This window comes from Cervus elaphus, chromosome 9 (genome assembly GCF_910594005.1).
Source record: "Cervus elaphus chromosome 9, mCerEla1.1, whole genome shotgun sequence".
Taxonomy (NCBI): Eukaryota; Metazoa; Chordata; class Mammalia; order Artiodactyla; family Cervidae; genus Cervus; species Cervus elaphus.
Genome location: NC_057823.1, coordinates 43,197,718 through 43,218,133, shown reverse-complemented (window position 1 = coordinate 43,218,133; position 20,416 = coordinate 43,197,718). Strand labels below are relative to the sequence as shown.

Sequence of the window (20,416 nt, the reverse complement as noted above, 5' to 3'; positions counted from 1 at the left end):
TCTTGTGAAAGGTGTCTTTGTGTTTCCCACAATATATGAAGTGCTAGTATTTGCTAACTGGTTTTAAGCAGTAATTGTCATTTTTGTCCTTTAAATATTGTTAATAATATTTTTTTTAATTTCCTCAAATTTTAGAGTCATAAATTAAAGAGACATGAGATAAATCCTTGAACAGTAAGAGACTATTACATTTTTCTGTGTTAATAAAATGTCATCACTGGCTTCCTGTCATCAGATGGACCTTTGTTGCCAAAGTGATGTGTCTGTTTTTTAATATGCTGTCTAGATTGGTCATAGCTTTTCGTCCAAGGAGCAAGCGTCTTTTAATTTCAGTCACCATCTACAGTGATTTTGGAGCCCCTCCCCAAAGAAGCTTCTCACTGTTTCCATTGTTTCCCCATCTATCTGTCATGAAGTGATGGGACCAGATGCCATGGCCTTAGTTTTCTGAATGTTGAGTTTTAAGCCAACTTTTTCACTCTCTTTTTTCACTTTAATCAATAGGCTCTTTAGTTCTTCACTTTCTCCCATAATGGTTGTGTCATCTGCATATCTGAAGTTACTGATATTTTTCCTGGCAATCTAGATTCCAGCTTGTGCTTCATCCTGCCTGACATTTCACATGATGTACTCTACATATAAATTAAATAAGCAGGCTGATAATATACAGCCTTGACATACTCCTTTCTCCATTTGGAACCAGTCTGTTGTTCCATGTCCAGTGCTAACTGTTGCTTCCTGATCTGTGTACAGATTTCCCAGGATGCAGGTCAGATGGTCAGGTATTCCCATCTCTTGAAGAATTCTCCACAGTTCATTGTGATCTACACAGCTAAAGGCTTTGGCGTAATCAATAAAGCAGAAGCAGATGTTTTTCTGGAACTGTCTTGCTTTTCCAATAATCCAACAGATGTTGGCAATTTGCCCTCTGGTTCCTCTGCTTTTTCTAAATCCAGCTTGAACATCTGGAAGTTCACGGTTCATGTACTGTTGAAGCCTGCCTTGGAAAATTTTGAGCCTTACTTTGCTAGCGTATGAGATGAGTGCAATTGTGCAGTAGTTTGAGCATTCTTTGGCTTTGCCTTTCTTTGGGACTAGAATGAAAACTGACCTTTTCCAGTCCTGTGGCCACTGATGAGTTTTCCAAATTTGTTGGCATATTGAGTGCAGCACTTTCACAGCATCATCTTTTAGGATTTGAATTAGCTCAACTGGAATTCCATCAATCCACTAGCTTTGTTTGTAGTGATGCTTCCTAAGGCCCACTTGACTTCTCATTCCAGAATGTCTGGCTCTAGGTGAGTGATCACATCATCGTGATTATCCGGGTCATGAAGGTCTTTTTTGTATGGTTCTTCGGTGTATTCTTGCCACCTCTTCTTAATATCTTCTGCTTCTGTTAAGGCAATACCATTTGTGTTCTTTATTGCATATGTTAGTAAAACATTTTTTCCCACAAATTAATTGAAAATACATTTTCTTTATCTTGATGGGAAAAAAGGGATCACATAACAAAAAAGCCTGAGAATATCAAATTATTATATAAAAGCTTCAAATTTTTAAACATCTCTATAAATTTCAGTTCCTTCACTTTAGACATGTCATATTACTTTTCTTTATGATGACACAGAGCTAAAGTAACATGTTACTGAAGCCTGGGGACTAAGCTAAATAGTTTGTATCCATTTTTACAGAACAGATTCTATGAATCACCCTCCTCAGGGCTCACTTCACCTCCTTGTTTCTCAAGCTGTAGATGATGGGGTTAAGCATTGGGGTCAGAATAGTGCAGAAGACAGCCAGAACCTTGTCCTCTGTTGGAGATTGAAGGGAGCTTGGGCGTAGATACGTGTAAGCAAAGGGCATGTAGTAGAAAGTCACCACAGTGAGGTGGGTACTGCAAGTTGAATAGGCCTTTCTCCTTCCTTCTGCTGAGTGCATGCAATAGACAGCGGTGAGAACATGGCCATAAGAATAGGCAATACCAATGAAAGGCAACACAAGGAAGAAGACAGTGCTCACAAACATTGTGTACTCATAAACCAAAGTGTCCATGCAAGCCAGGTTCACCATGGCTGGGATATCGCAGAAGAAATGATTGATGGCCCTGGGTCGGCAATAAGGGAGATGGAGGACATATACAGTGTGAACACAAGAGTTGATAGATCCCATTATCAAAGATCCTATTATCATAAGGACACACACTTTTTTTGCTCATACGAACAGGATAGTGGAGAGGAAAGCAAACAGCCACATAACGATCATAGGCCATAGATGCCAATATTAACGCTTCAGCACCTCCTAAAGTCAAGAAGAAAAAGCTCTGAATCCCACACTCAATGGAGGAGATAGACTTGTTTTCAAACAGAAAATCAGAGGCCATTTTGGGGACAATGGTGGAAATGTAGTTCAGGTCAATGAAGGAGAGTTGAATAAGTAGGAAATACATGGGTATGTGGAGATGGATGTCCAGGAGAATGAGAAGGATCATCGATAAATTGCCAAGCCAAGCCATTAGAAAAATCAGAATGATGAGAATGAAGGTGAATAGCCCAACTTTCGATGGTGGAAATAACCCCAATAAGATGAAATCAGTAGATGTTTTGTTGTAATTTTCCATGAAGTGTTCATTTAGTGTTTCCCTAAAGACAGACATATATTATGTATAGAGCAATAAGCTATCTTTATTATTTTAGTGAAACTGATTTATTTATAAAAACACAGTGCATACATTAAAAAGAAATTATCTTACCTCTTTTGAAAAAAAAAAATATGCCCACTGTTTGCCTGACAATAAAGTCTTGGTTACACAAGTATCTGTTTACAAAATGTTTTATAGAAATCTATGAATTTGTGAGAATAATGTATTTCTCCAGTGATGTTATTAGGATACAGATATTTTATTTCTCTACATAAATTCAAGTAACATCAAAGTCAGAACTTACACTTTAAATATATGCATAGAAAATCAGTATAATTGCATAAATTATAGACCTATATTAGAATACATCTTTATAACCTTTATAGAACAATTTTTTTTCTTTGTATTTAAGCACTGATACCCCTGAAAGTGAGGTAGTCCATCAATTCATGTTGCAGACCTACCCTTTTTTAGTTATGCTTGCACAAAACTAACAAATCAGTTTTCTTAGATGGCAAATATCATTATGTGTTTCTTTGTTTCAGGAGTCTACCATGAACCTTATTACCAAATAGCATTTGTGTCAAGCCATTGTCTTCCTCTTCACCCAATTTCTGAATGCTCTAGTTAAATCAGACCCTTTTCCTGAAAATCAACCCTCTAATTTCACTGTGGTTTCCATAATTCAGCTCAAGCTCTCCTGAAGAAGACATGCATTCTGTTCATCTGCTTCTCAAAGTTTATATAGCATTATATTTTGCTTTTTGACACCTTTCCCTCTCATTCTTTTTTTCTTTTTGCTTTATTTATTAAAATTCTTCCCATTTCTCAATAAGTGTGGGGCTATGAACACATATTTTAGCACATGTTCATCATAAAACTCATCTCACATAATAATAAGAAAAAATAGTGAAAGTAGAGAAGAAACTTGAGAAAGGAATCATGGATGTGAGAGTTCAGAAAGTTTGGGAATAAAAAATTTTGAGAAACAATTATTCCTTCCCTTAACTGGAGAAGGAAAAAGAACAACCTGGGAGTCTTCTAAATGTAAATGAGTGGGCATACTCTCTAGAGAAAATTCTATCAGTGAGCAAACTCAGAATGCTTTTCTTAAAAAAGAGGTTGCAGTACTTACAGCTTCATAATATTGCTCTAAGACCACAGGTTATCAGACTTTTGAGGAATTTTTCAAGTGAAAGAGAGATACACAAATAGACACAATTAAAAATTATTGAGAAAGATATAAGAAACCTTAATAAAAATTATTCATATCTTCAGAGAAACTTGAGAAGTTTTTAGATCACAGTGGCAAATATAGCGTTATATAAAGGAAATGCTAAGTAATATAAAGAAAAAGCTTTGGAAAATTTAAAACTTTAAAAAGACAATAATTAATATAATATATTCAATTAAAATTTTGAAAGATAAATGGGAGAAAACCTATCAGAAAGGAAACCATAACAATAAAACATAAAAGTTTGATATTTAGAAAATTAATATAAGATATCATGGGTATTCCTAAAAATGCATATACTACAATAGTTATGGAGTGAATATATCAAACAAAAACATTTCTCCAGTGCTTTCATATGTTAGCAACAATATTCAGAAACTTTGGAAAACAGAAAAATATGAGAAATAATTTATTAAATGATATTTTCTGATAATGTTAACATCCCTTGAAAAACATTTAGCAGTTATCAGTATAGTTGCTCTGCCATGCCCAACTCTTTGTGACCCACCAGTCACTGTAGCCCACCAGTCTCCTCTGTCCATTGAATTCTTCTGGCAAGAATGCCAGAGTGGGTAGCCATCCCTTCTCCAGGGAATCTTCCCAACTCAGGGATTGAACCTAGGTCTCCTGCACTAAAGGCAGATTCTTTATCATCTGAGCCACTAGGGGAGCCCAAAATCTACTTGAAAGAAATTATAATACAGTGGGAAGAAGCAATGACAAATAAAATACAATCAGTTTCACAATTATTATATTTTCACATGAAACCAATAAATTATAGAAGATAAAGCAATGTCATCAGCCCATTTCCCCAGACACAAAGTGGAATGTAAGTATATGGGGAGCATGAGAAGAGAGGAAAAGGGTGAAGGTGGTGATGTAAGGAGGGGGCATCTTCCATCCTTTAGCCTGTGTCACAGATGAAAGACTGGTTTCAGAATTTTGGAATCAAACATTAGAACATAAGCATATCATTTTTAAGTATGTAAATTCTGGAAAAAAAGAAATCAGATTATTTCTTAGTGAGTAGGACAAAAAAGCTTGGAAACTGGACAAAGTATAAGCATGAAAGAGAAGTAAGAAATATAAATTTTTATTTACCAGCCTCACTGGATAACTGACATGTGTCAAGGATTGTACCAGGATTGTTTATTCAACTCTTAAGGTTGATATAACCATCGACATTTTGTAGATGATGATAAAATATTCAGAGACCTTAAGTGACTTTCCCTTGATTCCTTGCTAGCAATTTAGATGTTAGATGAATAGATAGATATTTGTACATTAAAATATTAAAAAGAGATATTATGTTTTATCCCTCAGTTTTGTTTTGTTTTTTTTCTCTTGTGTGATCTTAGTTTCCAAACCAGGGAGAGAACCCAGGCCACAGCAGGTGAAGTACTGAGTCCTAACCACTGGATCTCCAGGAAACTTTCCTATCTCTCAAAAATTTTGAGGTAACCATTATGAAAAAAAGAATAGTTTTCTTTTAAAATGCTTTAAACTAAACTAAAATAAAATGAAACATTAAAATGCATGATGAAAGAGGGTTAAGATGTACATAAGAAATTACTTTATGCCCAAATAAACTGGTCTAGTGTTTACATTTTACTGAACACTCTTTTCCCCTATTTTCTGCTGTCCTTACCATATTTTCACTTGTTCCCTCCAACAATTCAGTGCTAATGAAAATGTACACATTATTCTCAGAACCTCTAAACTGACCTTAATTCATATCTGGCCACCAATACAAAAATGTCCTACCTGCGAGATTTTGATTACAGAGATACAGCCATATTATCTTCTTTGAAAATCAGCTTGTAAATGTATGTATTCAGAATAATTATTCAGTTAATCCCTACATCGTGATGAGGAAAATCTAATAACATCTTTCAAGGGTTGACCAATATCAAAATGAATTGTAAATTGTCATTACAGAAATTCACTATATATTATTTCCTTGAATAGATTTTTTTCTGTACTTTATTCAGTTGATAATTAAACTTAAGAAAAGTGTACATACTACTGATTCTTATATTTATAGAAGAAACAGATTTTCAAATACAGTCTCATTATTAAAAGAATGAAAAATTCCTTTCTATAGGGGTGCAGTGAATTATATAACATTGTACCTTGATCAAGTGGCAGATCTGGTGAGATGACCACTATGAGTGAGACAATGGTGTGGTTTTCTTTGAAGTAGAGATTTTCTTTTCCTGTACAACTTTGCTTTTGACCAAAGGCAGTCTCAAAGAAACAACTTTTGACTACTCAATAAATCTGGAAAATTTGCTGTGATCATTTTCATAGGTGAAACAAGACTGTGTATTTACCAAGGAAACCTTAAATTGGTTTTGCCAGAAGTTTTATAAAATATTTTAGACTAGTTTTGTTTTTGTTAATAGTCCAGTTGTAACAAACAAAAACAGACTCTTGACCAGATATACATGGGTCTCATCCTCTCTTTGCAAGATCCCTGAAAGAGTGTGAACGGTTGTCTTTCTCCAAAGGAAAGTTACTCACCAGTGAGACAAAAATCTTGTAAAAAAAAATTAAAAATTACCATATTAGTTTTCAGAGAATTTTGAACCTATTGTCACCATAAAGTTTGCCTAAGTTCTTTGAAATTTTTGGTCATACTTGTACCTGAATATTCATAGATAATAATTATATTGCATTGCCAGTAGTTATTTAGAATTTACAGTGTTTTAAAATGGCTTTCAAATATTCTGAATCACCAGAACAATATCTCTGGGATCCAGCCAAGAATAATTCTCCACAATATCCTTTAATGGAATTTGACTTAAAATTCCATACTTTTTCCAAGTTTTTATACAACAGATTCTACTAAAAAAGACCAAGAGTATATAATTTGCATTACTTTAGTGATTTGGATTAATATTCTCATTAAATATTTTAGTATGTATATTTAATTGTACACAGAATGTAAAGTATGAAATTTATAAGAGATATAGTGCACACAATATTTGTACACACAGCTTATAATACACAGAAACCTAAAGGTAAAACATTAGTGGCTACATTTGAGACATATCTGAAGCAACAATGTATTTTCTAAATTTAAAGTTTATCTTACAGAAATTATTCAGGTATTATTAGAAATAGTGGATGTGTTTCAATTATCCACATTTTTTGTGTACTTCTAAATTATATATTTTCATGAAATTCCACAATTATGAGTCATATTACTAGATAGAAACTAGGAAGATGGGTAGGCTAATAACTTGAGAGAGAAATAAAAATGATTACTAGTATATATACTTTGAGCTTGGATTCATATTAAAGATTTGTTCACTTTGCTTTACTGAGTAAGCATGCAATATAGAGTTTAGGGTCAAAATTATGTCTAATCTTAATTCTGTCAGACATGCAAACTGGGATTGGTGGATTTAACTCTATGAGCCTCTATAAGTGAGCAAATTAAAATCACAATAAAATATAATCTCACACAGTTAGAATGGCTATTATCAAAGAACAAATACAAGAAGTGTTGCTAAGCATGTGGAGAAAAGGGAATTCTTCTTCAGTCTTGGTGAGGATACTGATACAGCCACTGTGGATAGTATGAAGATTTCTCAAAATATTAAAAATAAATCTAGCAATCCATCTTATAAGTACGTACCCAAGGGAAATAAATTAATATTACAAAGAGATATCTCTCTTCTTATGCCTATTTCAGCACCGTCCACAATAGCTAAGTTTTCGCTAATAAATAAATTGATTTTTTTAAATGGGAAATATATACATGTGTATGTATATATCCCACTGAAATATTACACAACCTTAGAAAGAATATACTTCTATTTGCAACAACATGGATGAGCTTAGAGGAAATTATGCAAGGTAAGATAAGCCAGACACAGAAAGCCAAATATTGCTTGAATTTACTTTTACCTGGAATTTAAAATAGTCAAGTTTACCGAAGCAGAGAGTAGAAAGCCTAAAGGGAATTAGAAATAGAGAAATTTGGGTCAAAGGTTGAAATATTTCCATCATACAAGATGAGTAAGTTCTGGAGATTTAATGCAGAATAATGGAAATAGTAAATAATAGTGAAAAGTAAACAATAGTCTATTGTATACTTAAAAAGTGATGGGAAAGTAAGCACTAAGTAACTTAAACAGAAATAAAAAGGTAACTGTGTAAGTTGAAGTATATGTCAGTGACATTGATTTGATGATTACTTCAGAATGTGTATATATATTAAAGCATCAATCTGTATGCCTTAAATATAACCATTTTTATTTGTCAATTGTAGCTTAATAAAACTAGAAAAAAGAGTTATTATAAGGTTGTATGAGAAAATATATCCTGGTCACATTGCACATGCCTTGAATAAGCTATGACTGAACATTAGCTGCAACATTTACCATCTTCATCATCATCATTGACAGTAAAATCTACATAACCATATCACTCTCATCTACACCCTTGTCATCTCAAAATTTATCCTCCAGCATGGTTCACAGAATATTCTTATATTCATTCCTTATGATTTTAACAAAGTATCCTAGACTACAAATGAAGATGTTGTTATTATTTCATTGGTATTTTAGTGATATGCACTGAAAGTTAAAAAAATAAAATGCGAAAATTAAACACAGGATGATAAATACTTAGTATAATTTGTGTTTGGAAAAAACCTAGGCAGTTGTAATATATATACTATTAATATTGTTAAGAATACCTGAGTAATTTGCACAAGATGACCTGAAATTTTGAAAATGAATTATTGCCTCAGAAATGTCTCAAATTTGGTGATTATAATTTTACCTTTATTAGAAGTTCCATTTTATATTTTTGTGCAAGATTGAGATAAGAAATAATTTAATTGAAATTAGCAGATTCATACAAATTAAGTGTGCATAAACAGTACTAAATTCACTCTGGAACCATGTAACTACTGTGCTCATGAGAAGGTGACCATATTTTCACTAGTAAATGAAATCCAAAAATGAAGTTTATGAATAATATAAATTATTGACTATAATATTAATCTCACTGTGTTTCACTACTACTTCACAGTATATTATTAAGATGGACACCAATTGTTTCTATGATTTTTTTAATAATTTATTTTTTATGTTTAGAGAGATTTTCTGTCTGAATGTATACAGTGTTTAAACACTCCATTTATATTTAATTGCATACATACAGATACATGATCTTTTAAAGCCGTTTCAATTAGGTATTTTTCCCCCAATTTTCTGGTTACTGAGATGCCTTAATGGATAGGCTAATTATGCCAGTTATTTATCAAAAGTAGTTCTTTGTTAATTCAAATCAAAATTCTCTTAATAACTTGTAGAAGAATCTCAACTCTTATGCAATAAATAAAAATAAGAATACAATTAGAACGTTTGCCTTTTATCATGTTCCCACTTTACACTATCATTGAATTGGATAGCTGATGATGGTCTTACAGTCATCATATGATTAAAGTTATTTTTCTAAGCAGACTGAAAATTTTACAAATACATATATTCATCTCTCACCTCTGTACTTGATGTTTTAGATAATTCCATGAAGACTCAATAGCAACCACAATTCCTGTACTACTCTAACTAGAAATTAAGTATAACATTTATTTTGCGTGTGTGTTCACCTTGGAAAGTCCACTGAGACTTCACTAATTGAGGTCAAGTCACTTAAAGGCTCAGATTGGTCATAGGCCAAGAGTGAAGAAGAAGTTCTGAAAATGAATGTCCTTAGATATTTTTACAGATGTGTTAAGAGTCAATTTGGTGTGAAAATAAGCACATATATTTATTCAAATTATTCCTGTTATTATGTCTCTAGTGTGTTATGGAATCATATATTTTATATTTTGTAATCCAGTAAGCACATAAAACACTGGAGTACTTCTTTCTATTGTGTTCACTTTATTGCTCTTCAATTTAAAATTTTCTGGCAACCCTGTGTTGAACAAGTCTATCTGCCATTTTTCCAATAGCATTGCTCACTTTGTGTATTTATCATCTTTCGGTAATTCTTACAGTATTTCACACTCCCCAACAGCCAAAAGATTATGACTCTCTGAAGGCTCAGATGGTGATTAGAACTTTTCAACAATAAAGTATTTTTAAATTAAACTATGTACATTTTTAGAAGCAATGCTCCTATACACTTACTTGAATATAGTAGAATGTAACATAGCTTTTATATGTACTAGGAAACAACAACAACAAAAATTGTACATGATTCTCTTTATAGCCGTATTTGCTTTATTGCAGGGACCTGGAAGCAAATTTGAAATATCTGTTAGGTGTACTTATAACGTGGAAACAGTTTAATTTATTTGCCAGTTTTGAACATATTGAGTAGAAATTGAATGCATTAAAATGAAATGTGGTAAATTTAGCATGGACTTATAAGAAGAAGTTCTTAAAATTCAAACAATTAATGTGTTAAATGTGTTAATGTGTTCTTAAAATTCAAACAATTAAATTTTGGATATTATTTATTTTCAAGTTGTTTCCTTTATATTGGAGTTTACCATTAATTATAAAACAAGTCCATAATTTTATAATAGGTATTAAAGATATTGTAATTCTCTCTTTGATGAAATGGTGTTTAGATAATATTCAATATTGCATTTTTTTTTACAGGTGATGTTATACACGTTCTTAGATTTCATTTGGTCTAAGTGTTTGCATTGACTTCTTTCTCTTGGTAAGTGATATTACTAATGTAGTTTAACAAGCATACTCTCTAAGCTTTTGATATACACATAACATAAAATTTGCCTTTTTAACCATTTCACTTGTACAATCCAGCAACATAAAGTACATCCACATTTTTGTGAAAACATCACCAACATTCTTTTTCAAACATTTTTATTATCCTGATGTGAAACTTCTCACTATATAAACAATAATTCTCTGTCCTTTCCTCCACACAGCTCTTCTAACCATGGTTCTGTCTCAATGATTATTTTTTTTTAAGTTTTTATTTTGTACTGGGGTATACCTGATTAGCTAACAATGTTATGATGATTTCAGGTGAACAGTAAAGGGACTCAGCCATATGTATACATCTCTCCATTCTACCCCAAACACCCCTTCCATCCAGGCTGCCACACAACACTGAGTAGACTAACATGTGCTGTACAGTTGGTCCTTGTCAGTTATCAAATTTAAACATTGCAGTGTGTACATGGCCATCCCAAACTCCCTAACTATCCCTTCCCCCCAGCAACCATAAGCTCATTCATATTATTTCATTTTAGATTCCACACACAAGGGATGCCATATGATATTTCTCCTCTGTCTGACTTACTTCACTCAGTACAGCACTTTCTAGGTTCATCTATGTTGCTGCAAAAGGCATTACTTCATTCTTTGTAATGGCTGAGTAATACGGTATGTATATACCATATCTTCTTTATCTGTGCCTCTACTGATGGACATTTAGGTTGCTTCCATGTTTCAGTGATTGTAAATAGTGATGCAATGAATATTGGGGTACATGTACCCTTTTGGATCACGTTTTACTCTGGATATATGTCCAGGAGTGGGGTTGCAGGGTCATATGCTAACTCTATTTTTAGTTTTCTAAGGAACCTGCATACTGTTTCCCATAGTGTTTTTATTTTCATTATTCTGGGAGAAAAAAATTGAAAAAGATATTGCTGTGATTGCTTTTTATCAGAGAATGTTCTGCCTATGTTTTCTCCTAAGGGTTTTATAGTGTCAGGTCTCACATTTAGGTTACATTCCTACCAACAGTGAAGGAGGATTCTCTTCCCTCCACATCCTCTCCAACATTAATTATTTGTGTATTTCTGATGATAGCCATTCTGGCTGGTATGAGGTAATATCTCACTATAGTTTAGATTTGCATTTCTCTAATAACTAGCAATGTTGAGCATCTTTGCAAATGTATAATAGCTATCAGTTTGTTTTCTTTGGAGAAGTGTTCATTTAGGTCTTCTGCCCATTTTTTAAGTGGATTGTTTGATGCTATTAGCATTGTGAGCTATTTGTAAATTGGAGTGCATGCTAAATCACTTCAGTCATGTGTGACTCTTTGTGACTCTGTGGACTGTAGCCTGCCAGACTCCTCTGTCCATGGGGATTCTCCAGGTAAGAATATTGGAGTGGATTGCTATGCTCCCCTCCAGGGGATCTTCTTGACCCAGGGATTAAACTTGCATCTCCTATGTCTCCTGTATTGGCAGGAGGGTACTTTACCACTAGTGCCAACTTATTGGTCACATCATTTGCAAATATTTTCTCCCAATCTCTGGTTTGTCTTTTCATTTTCTTTATTGCTTTTTTTTTTCTGTGCAAAAGTTTTTAAGTTTAATGCAGATACTATTTATTTATTTCTGTTTTTATTTTCATAATTCTGGGAGAAAAAAAATTGGAAAAGAAATTGCTGTGATTTTTGTCAGAGAGTGTTCTGCCTATGTTTTCTCCTAAGGGTTTTATAGTGTCAGGTCTCACATTTAGGTTTTTAATCCATTTTGAGCTTATTATTTTACACAGAGTTAATCTAATTTCATTGTTTACATATAGCTGTCCAGTTTGCCCAGTACCAATTGTTGAAGAGACTGTCTTTCCAACATTGTGTAGTCTTGCCTCCCTTGTCATGGATTAATTGGCCATAGGTGTATGCATTTATTTCTGGATTTGCTATCCTGTTCCATTCATATTTATTTTTAATTTTGTGTCAGTACCATACTGCTTTGGTGTCTGTAGCTTTATAGTACAGTTTGAAGACAGGTAGCCTGATTCCTTCACCTCCATTTTTCTTTCTCAAGATTATTTTTTATCTCCATATAAATTATGACATATTTGTTCTAGTTTTGAGACAAATGCCATTGGTAAACTTACAGGGATTGCTTTGAATCTGTAGATTGGCTTGGGTATTATAGCCATTTTGACAATATTGAATCTTCCAATCCATGCACATAGTATATATTTCCACTATTTATGTCTTCTTCAGTTTCTTTCATCAGATCTTAGTTTTCCCAGTACAAGTTTCTGTTTCCTTTGATAGGTTTATTCCTAGATATTTTACTTTTTGATATAATGATAAATTGAATTGTTTCTTGAATTTCTGTTTCTAATTTTTCATTATTGGTGTATGGAAAAGGAACAGATTTCTGTGTATTAATTTTGTAACTTGTAACTTTACTAAATTCACTGATAAGTTCAAGAAGTTTTCTTGTACCATATTTAGGACCTTCTGTGTATAGTATCACTTCATCTCCTAACAGTGAAAATTTCAGCTCAGTTCAGTTGCTCAGTCATGTCTGATTCTTTGAAACCCCATGAACTGAAGCACACCAGGCTTCCCTGTCCATCACCAACCCCCAGAGCTTACTCAAACTCATGTCCATTGAGTCGGTGATGTCATCCAACCATCTCATCCTCTGTCATCCTCTTCTCCTTCTGCCTTCTATCTTTCCCAGGAACAGGGTCTTTTCCAGTGAGTCAGTTCTTTGCATCAGTTCAGTTCAGTCACTCAGTTGTGTCCAGCTCTTTGTGACCCCATGAACCTTAGCATGCCAGGCCTCCCTGATCATCATCAACTCCTGGGGTCCACCCAAACCCATGTCCATTGAGTTGGTGATGCCATCAAACCATCTCATCCTCTGTCATCCCCTTCTCCTCCTGCCCTCAATCTTTCCCAGCATCAGGGTCTTTTCAAACGAGTCAGCTCTTTGCATCAGGTGGCCAGAGTATTGGAGTTTCAGCTTCAGTATCAGTCCTTTCAATGAATATTCAGAACAGATTTCCTTTAGGATGGACTAGATTGATCCCCTTGCAGTCAAAGGGACTGTCAAGAGTCTTCTCCAATACCACAGCTCAAAAGCATAAATTTTTTGGCACTCAGCTTTCTTTATAGTCCAAATCTAACATTCATGCATGACTACTGGAAAAATCATAGCTTTGACTAGATGAACCTTTGTTGGCAAAGTAATGTCTCTACTTTTTAATATGCTGTCTATGTTGATCATAGCTTTTGTTGATCAAAGCTATGTTGATCATAGCTTTTCTTCCAATTTGGATTCACTTTACTTCTTTCTCTTTTCTGATTGCTGTAGCTAGGACTTTAAAACTCTGTTGAATAAGAATGGTGAGAGTGAACTTCCTTGTCTTATTCCTGACCTTAGAGAGATTGCTTTCAGCCTTTCACCATTGAGTATGATGCTAGCTGTAGGTTTGTCATATATGGCCTTTATTATGTTGAGGTATGCCCCACCAAGCCCAATTTCTAGAGAGCTTTTATCATAAATGGGTGCTGAATTTTGTCAAAAGCTTTTTCTGAGATGAAATATATTGAGATGATTATATATTGAGATGATAATATAGTTTTTGCTCCCTAGTTTGTTGACATGGTGTATCACATTGTTTGATTTGTGAATGCTGAAGAATCATTGCATCCTTGGGATGAATCCCACTTTGTCATGTTGAATAATCTTTTTAATTTATTGTTGGGTATGGATTTCTCTCATTTTGTTGAGGAATTTTGCATCCATGTTCATCAGTGATATTAGCCTGCAATTTTCTTCTTTTGTGGTATCTTTGTATCTTGGTATCAGGGTGATGGTGGACTCATAAAATAACTTTGGAAGTTTAGCTTCCTCTGCTGACTGTGGTTTTCTTTCTGGAGGCTGCAGGACTGTGGTTCTTCTTGATTCTTCTCTCTGACCTCTGGTGGAAGAGGCTAAGAGGCTTGTGCAAACTTCCTGATGAGAGGGACTGGAGGTTGGGAAAACTGGGTCTCCTCTGGTGGGCGGGGTGGTGCTCAGTAAAACTTGAATCTAATTGTCTGCTGATGGGTGGGGCCGTGCTCCCTCCCTGTTAGTTGTCTGGGCTGAGGTCACCCAGACCTGGAGCCTACCTGCTCTGTTGCTGTAGTTCAGTCTCTAAGTTGTGCCCCACACTTTGTGACCCCATGGCCTGCAGGACACTAGGCTTCCCTGTCCTTCATTATCTCCTGGAGTTTGCTCAAATTCATGTCCATGGAGTTGATAATGCTATCCAACCATCTCATCCTCTGTCCACACCTTCTCTTCCTACCCTCAATCTTTCCCAACAAGGGTCTTTTCCAGTGAGTCTGCTCATCGCATCAGATGGCCAAAGTATTAGAACTTCAGCTTCAGCATCAGTTTTTCCAGTGAATACACAGGGTTGATTTTCTTTAGGATTGACTCATTTCATCCTCTTGCAGTCAAAGGAACTCTCAAGAGTCTTCTCCAGCACCACAGTTCGAAAGCATCAATTATTCAGTGCTCAGCCTTCTTTATGGTCCAACTCTCACATCCATACATGGCTACTGGAAAAATCATAGCTTTGACTGTACAGACCTGTGCCAGCAAAGTGATGTCTCTGCTTTTTAATATGCTGTCTAGGTTTGTCATAGTTTTCCTTCAAATAATCAAGCTTATTTTAATTTCATGGCTGAAGTCACTGTCTGGAGTGATTTTGGAGCCCAAGAAAATAAAATCTGCCACTGCTTCCATTTTTTTCCTTCTCTTTGTCATGAAGTGATGGAACTGGTTGCCACAATCTTAGTTTTTTGAATGTTGAGTTTGAAGCCTGTTTTTTCATTCTCCTCTTTCAACACCATCAAGAAGCTTCCCTGCTGGTAAGCTTCTCAGTGATAAAGAATCTACTTGCAATGCTGGAGACATGAGTTAGATCCCTGGGTTGGGAAAAATCCCCTGGAGAAGAAAATTGCAACCCACTCCAGTACTCTTGCCTGGAAAAGCCATGCACAAAGGAGTGTGGTGGGCTCCAGTCCATTAAATCACATAGAATCAGATAAGACTTAGTGACTAAACATACATAAGAGGCTCTTTAATTCCTCTTTACTTTTTGCAATTGGAGTGGTAGGGCTACAGGCTCTATGGTATGGCTAATGGTGACCTCCAAGAGGTCTCACATCAAGGGACACCCCCCAGGACACAGCTGCCAGTGCTGCTGTCCTGGCCACAAGACACTGCCAAACCATGCCTCTGCAGGAGACCCTCCAATACTCACAAGTGAATCTAGCTCAGACTCTAGTGAGGACACTGCTCCTGTCTCCTGTGCCCTGGTGTGGACATGGCTTTGTTCATGCCCTCCAAGATTGGAGGTCCTGTGGAAGTCCTGCAATCCAATTTTGTTGTCTTTTAAAGTCCGCTTCCCTGGGAATTTCTAGTCCCTTTGCTGGATCCCCAGGCTGGGAAACCTGATGTGGGACTCAGAACCTTCACACTAATGAGAACTTCTTTTGTATGATTGTTCTTCAGCTTGTGGGTTGCTAACCCAGCAGGTATGGGATTTGATTTTATCGTGATTGCACCATCTCATTGCATCTTATGTTTGTATTTCGATGTGGGGTATTTATTTTTTTGGGGTGAGTTCCAGCATCTTCATGGAAGTGGGTGTTCAGCAGCTAGCTGGTATTTTGGTACATTCGCAGGAAAGGATGAGCACATGTCCTTCTACTCCATCATCTGGAACCAACCTAGTTGATTATTTTTAAACTAGCTAAATGGGATGGTCCAGATTCTTGCAAACAGGTAAAGGACATTGTAAAGGTGCTCCTAACTGCTTATTGCCCACTGCCAGTTAACTTGCTCCTCACAGGCCAGTCTGAGATCTCCTCATTGGTCTCATAACTCACACCTCAGGAGGGAGAGAGGAGACACAGTGGAACATGAGGAGGCTGCAGATCGGGTAGCAGGGGCCACTGCAGGATTGCAAGACTTGGCTGTAGTTCAATGGCAGGCAGAGAGGTACCACTGCAATGGTGACAGCTAACTACATTCAGTTCAATTCAGTTCAGTCTCTCAGTCGTGTCCAATTCTTTGCAACCCCATGAATTGCAGCATGCCAGGCCTCCCTGTCCATCACCAACTGCCAGAGTCTACCCAAACCCATGCCCATTGAGTCGGTGATGCCATCCAGCCATCTCATCCTCTGTCGTCCCCTTCTCCTCCTGCCCCCAATCCCTCCCAGCATCAGGGTCTTTTCCAATGAGTCAACTCTTCGCATGAGGTGACCAAAGTATCGGAGTTTCAGCTTCAGCATCAGTCCTTCCAATGAACACCCAGGACTGGTCTCCTTTAGGATGGACTGGTTGGATCTCCTTGCAGTCCAAGGGATACTCAAGAGTCTTCGCCAACACCATAGTTCAAAAGCATCAATTTTTCAGCACTCAAGTTTTCTTCACGGTCCAAATCTCACAACCATACATGACCACTGGAAAAACCATAGCCTTGACTAGACGGACATTTCTTGGCAAAGTAATGTCTCTGCTTTTTAATATGCTATCTAGGTTGGTCATAACTTTCCTTCCAAGGAGTAAGCATCTTTTAATTTCATGGCTGCAGTCACCATCTGTAGTGATTTTGGAGCCCACAAAAATGAAGTCTGACACTGTTTCCACTGTCTCCCCATCTATTTCCCATGAGATGATGGGACCAGATGCCATGATCTTAGTTTTCTGAATGTTAAGCTTTAAGCCAACTTTTTCACTCTCATCTTTCACTTTTTTCAAAAGGCTTTTTAGTTCCTCTTCACTTTCTGCCATAAGGGTGGTGTCATCAGCATATCTGAGGTTATTGATTTTTCTCCCAGCAATCTTGAGTCCAGCTTGTGCTTCTTCCAGCCCAGCGTTTCTCATGATGTACTCTGCATAGAAGTTAAGTAAGCAGGGTGACAATATACAGCCTTGATGTACTCCTTTTTCTATTTGGAACCAGTCTGTTGTTCCATGTCTAGTTCTAACTATTGCTTCCTGACCTGCATACAGGTTTCCCAAGAGGCAGGTCAGGTGGTCTGGTATGCCCATGTCTTTCAGAATTTTCCACAGTTTATTGTGATCCACACAGTCAAAGGCTTTGGCATAGTCAATAAAGCAGAAATAGATGTTTTTCTGGAACTCTTTTGCTTTTTCGATGATCCAGTGAATATTGGCAATTTGATCTCTGGTTCCTCTGCCTTTTCTAAAACCAGCTTGAACATCTGGAAGTTCACGGTTCATGTATTGCTGAAGCCTGGCTGGGAGAATTTTGAGCATTACTTTACTAGCGTGTGAGACGGGTGCAATTGTGTGGTAGCTTGAGCATTCTTTGGGATTGCCTTTCTTAGGGATTGGAATGAAAACTGACCTTTTCCAGTCCTATGGCCACTGCTGAGTTTTCCAAATTTGCTGGCATATTGAGTGCAGCACTTTCACAGCATCATCTTTCAGGATTTGAAATAGCTCAACTGGAATTCAATCACATCCACTAGATTTGTTCATAGTGATGCTTTCGAAGGCCCACTTGATATTCATATTCCAGGATGTGTGGCTCTAGGTGAGTGATCACACCATTGTGATTATTTGTGTCATGAAGATCTTTTTTGTACTGTTCTTCTGTGTATTCTTGCCACCTCTTCTTAATATCTTCTGCTTCTGTTAGGTCCACACCATTTCTGTCCTTTATCAAACCCATCTTTGCATGAAATGTTCCCTTGGTATCTCTAATTTCTTCATAAGGTGTGTGTTTTGGAAAATTGTACAATAATTTTTTTGTGATGAGATCTTTTAAAAGGCTACTCTCTTAGTACCTTTCAAATATAAAACATGGCATTTTAAACTGTAATCACCATGCTGTTCATTAAATTCCCAGGACTTATTTATCTCGTAATTTTAAGTTCCCATATTTTACATACCTTCACCTTTTTCACTTATGAATTTTTATAAACTTCTTGTAACTTACTATAAGGTTTGAAGTATTTTATAGTTTTATATAATATGGATTTCCCTCTCACATACATTATATATGTGTGTATATATATCCATAAATAATATGATTGTATTATAAAAAGTAATTTTTACAAATTTGTATAATTTTAATGGGAGAAAAATTAGACTTCAGTCATCTTTGACTTTCTGTAATTGGTGCTTTGGTGATTATAATTGGCAACATAGAGAGACAGATACAGTTTTAGATACATGTATTTATAAAACAAATATCTGTGACAACTTTACTATTATCAAGGTTTCAGAAATATCCATCTTTGCACACCTGAAGAGATAAAAGCTTTCCGGAGGTTTGAATAACAGATATCCTCTAAATATTTAGTATGGAAATAGACAAACATATATACTTCAAACATTTTCCCTATAATATTTTATGGAGAAAATTACTCCTGAGAATATTTTTCATTGCCTCTAAAACATCTTTATTTCTAATGCTGTAGATAATTGGGTTAAAAGTAGGTGTGAGGATGGTATAGAAAATTGCCAGGGATTTATCCTGGCCTGGAGTGTGGTACTTTTTAGGTCTCATGTATGTGAAAATAAAAGGCCCATAGTACATTATTACTACAATCATGTGGAAGAAACAGGTAGAAAATGACTTTTTCCTTGCCTCTTTTGATTTCATTTGGAGGACAGTATGGAGAATCTGGACATAAGATGCAAAGATTAGAGAGAAAGGGATAAGCAGGAAAATGATGCCGCTTACATAAACTCCTCGTTCATAGCGTGTTGTGTCCACACAGGACAACACCAACATGGCAGGGACTTCACAGAAAAAGTGGTCAATGGCTCTTGAGCCACAAAAGGGAAAGTGAAGTGTGTAAGCTGTGTGAACTATGGAGTTGATTATCCCAATAAACCAGGCCCCTCCAGCCATGAGAACGCTGACATAGTCATTCATAAGCATGGGGTAGCGCAGTGGGTGACAGATGGCTACATAGCGATCATAGGACATTGCTGCCAGGAGAAGGCACTCACCACCCAAGAGGGTAAGGGATAGAAATATCTGGAAGCCACAGGCTGCAAATGAAATAGTTTTGCTGCCTGACAGAAAGTCAGTGATCATTTTGGGAACAATGTTGCTAGTATGCAAGATATCCATAAAAGAGAGATGGCTGAGCAGGAAATACATTGGAGTGTGGAGTCTTGATTCCCTGTGGATAAGGATAATCATCATTGTATTTTCTGCTATAGTTATAATAAAAATGATGACTATAAAGGAGAGGAAAATCAGACTTGTTGGGAAGAAGAGAAGAGTCCCAAAAGAATGAAGTCACTGCTGGAAGTGTGATTCTCATATTCCATCATGAAATCCTTGCTTCACCTGAAATAAATAAATAAACAAACAATATAAATAAATAAGAGATAGAGTGAAAAGAAAGAAAAATTAGCATAAACCTCAACCTTCTTTACATTTCACTGTTTAATAAGATAAGCATATTCCTTTTGGCTATATTTTCCAAGTAAAGCCAATGGACTCTCAGATAGTTTTTTAATTGGACATGTATTACACAATGGGCATTTATTTGCTGAACAAGTTAATTATTTTATTCATTATGAAATAAACATAATTTGTATATACTTTATTTATATAAGAATAAATTTAATTATATATTTAATTCCCTGAAATGCTAACACTGTTTTGCTGTCATTTTAGAACTTTTAAAGGGTTAGCATATGAATGGCTTTTGCAGATGTATGCATGTGTACATGGCTCTTGCTGTTTCTACTGGTTTGACCTGCAGCTCAGTAAAATTTGGCATAAACAT

General features: G+C 35.8%; 1 protein-coding gene and 1 pseudogene across 1 annotated transcript; both read right to left on the bottom strand.

Moving 5' to 3' along the window:
* Nucleotides 1–1,662: 1,662 nt before the first annotated feature.
* LOC122700996 lies at nt 1,663–2,620 on the bottom strand (annotated as a pseudogene).
* A 16,388-nt stretch (nt 2,621–19,008) lies between these two features.
* On the bottom strand, nt 19,009–19,952 carry LOC122699897 (olfactory receptor 2AJ1-like). The gene is given in 2 exon segments (XM_043912331.1): nt 19,009–19,889; nt 19,892–19,952. Coding segments are annotated over 2 exon segments (942 nt in total).
* Between the last annotated feature and the right edge of the window lie 464 nt (nt 19,953–20,416).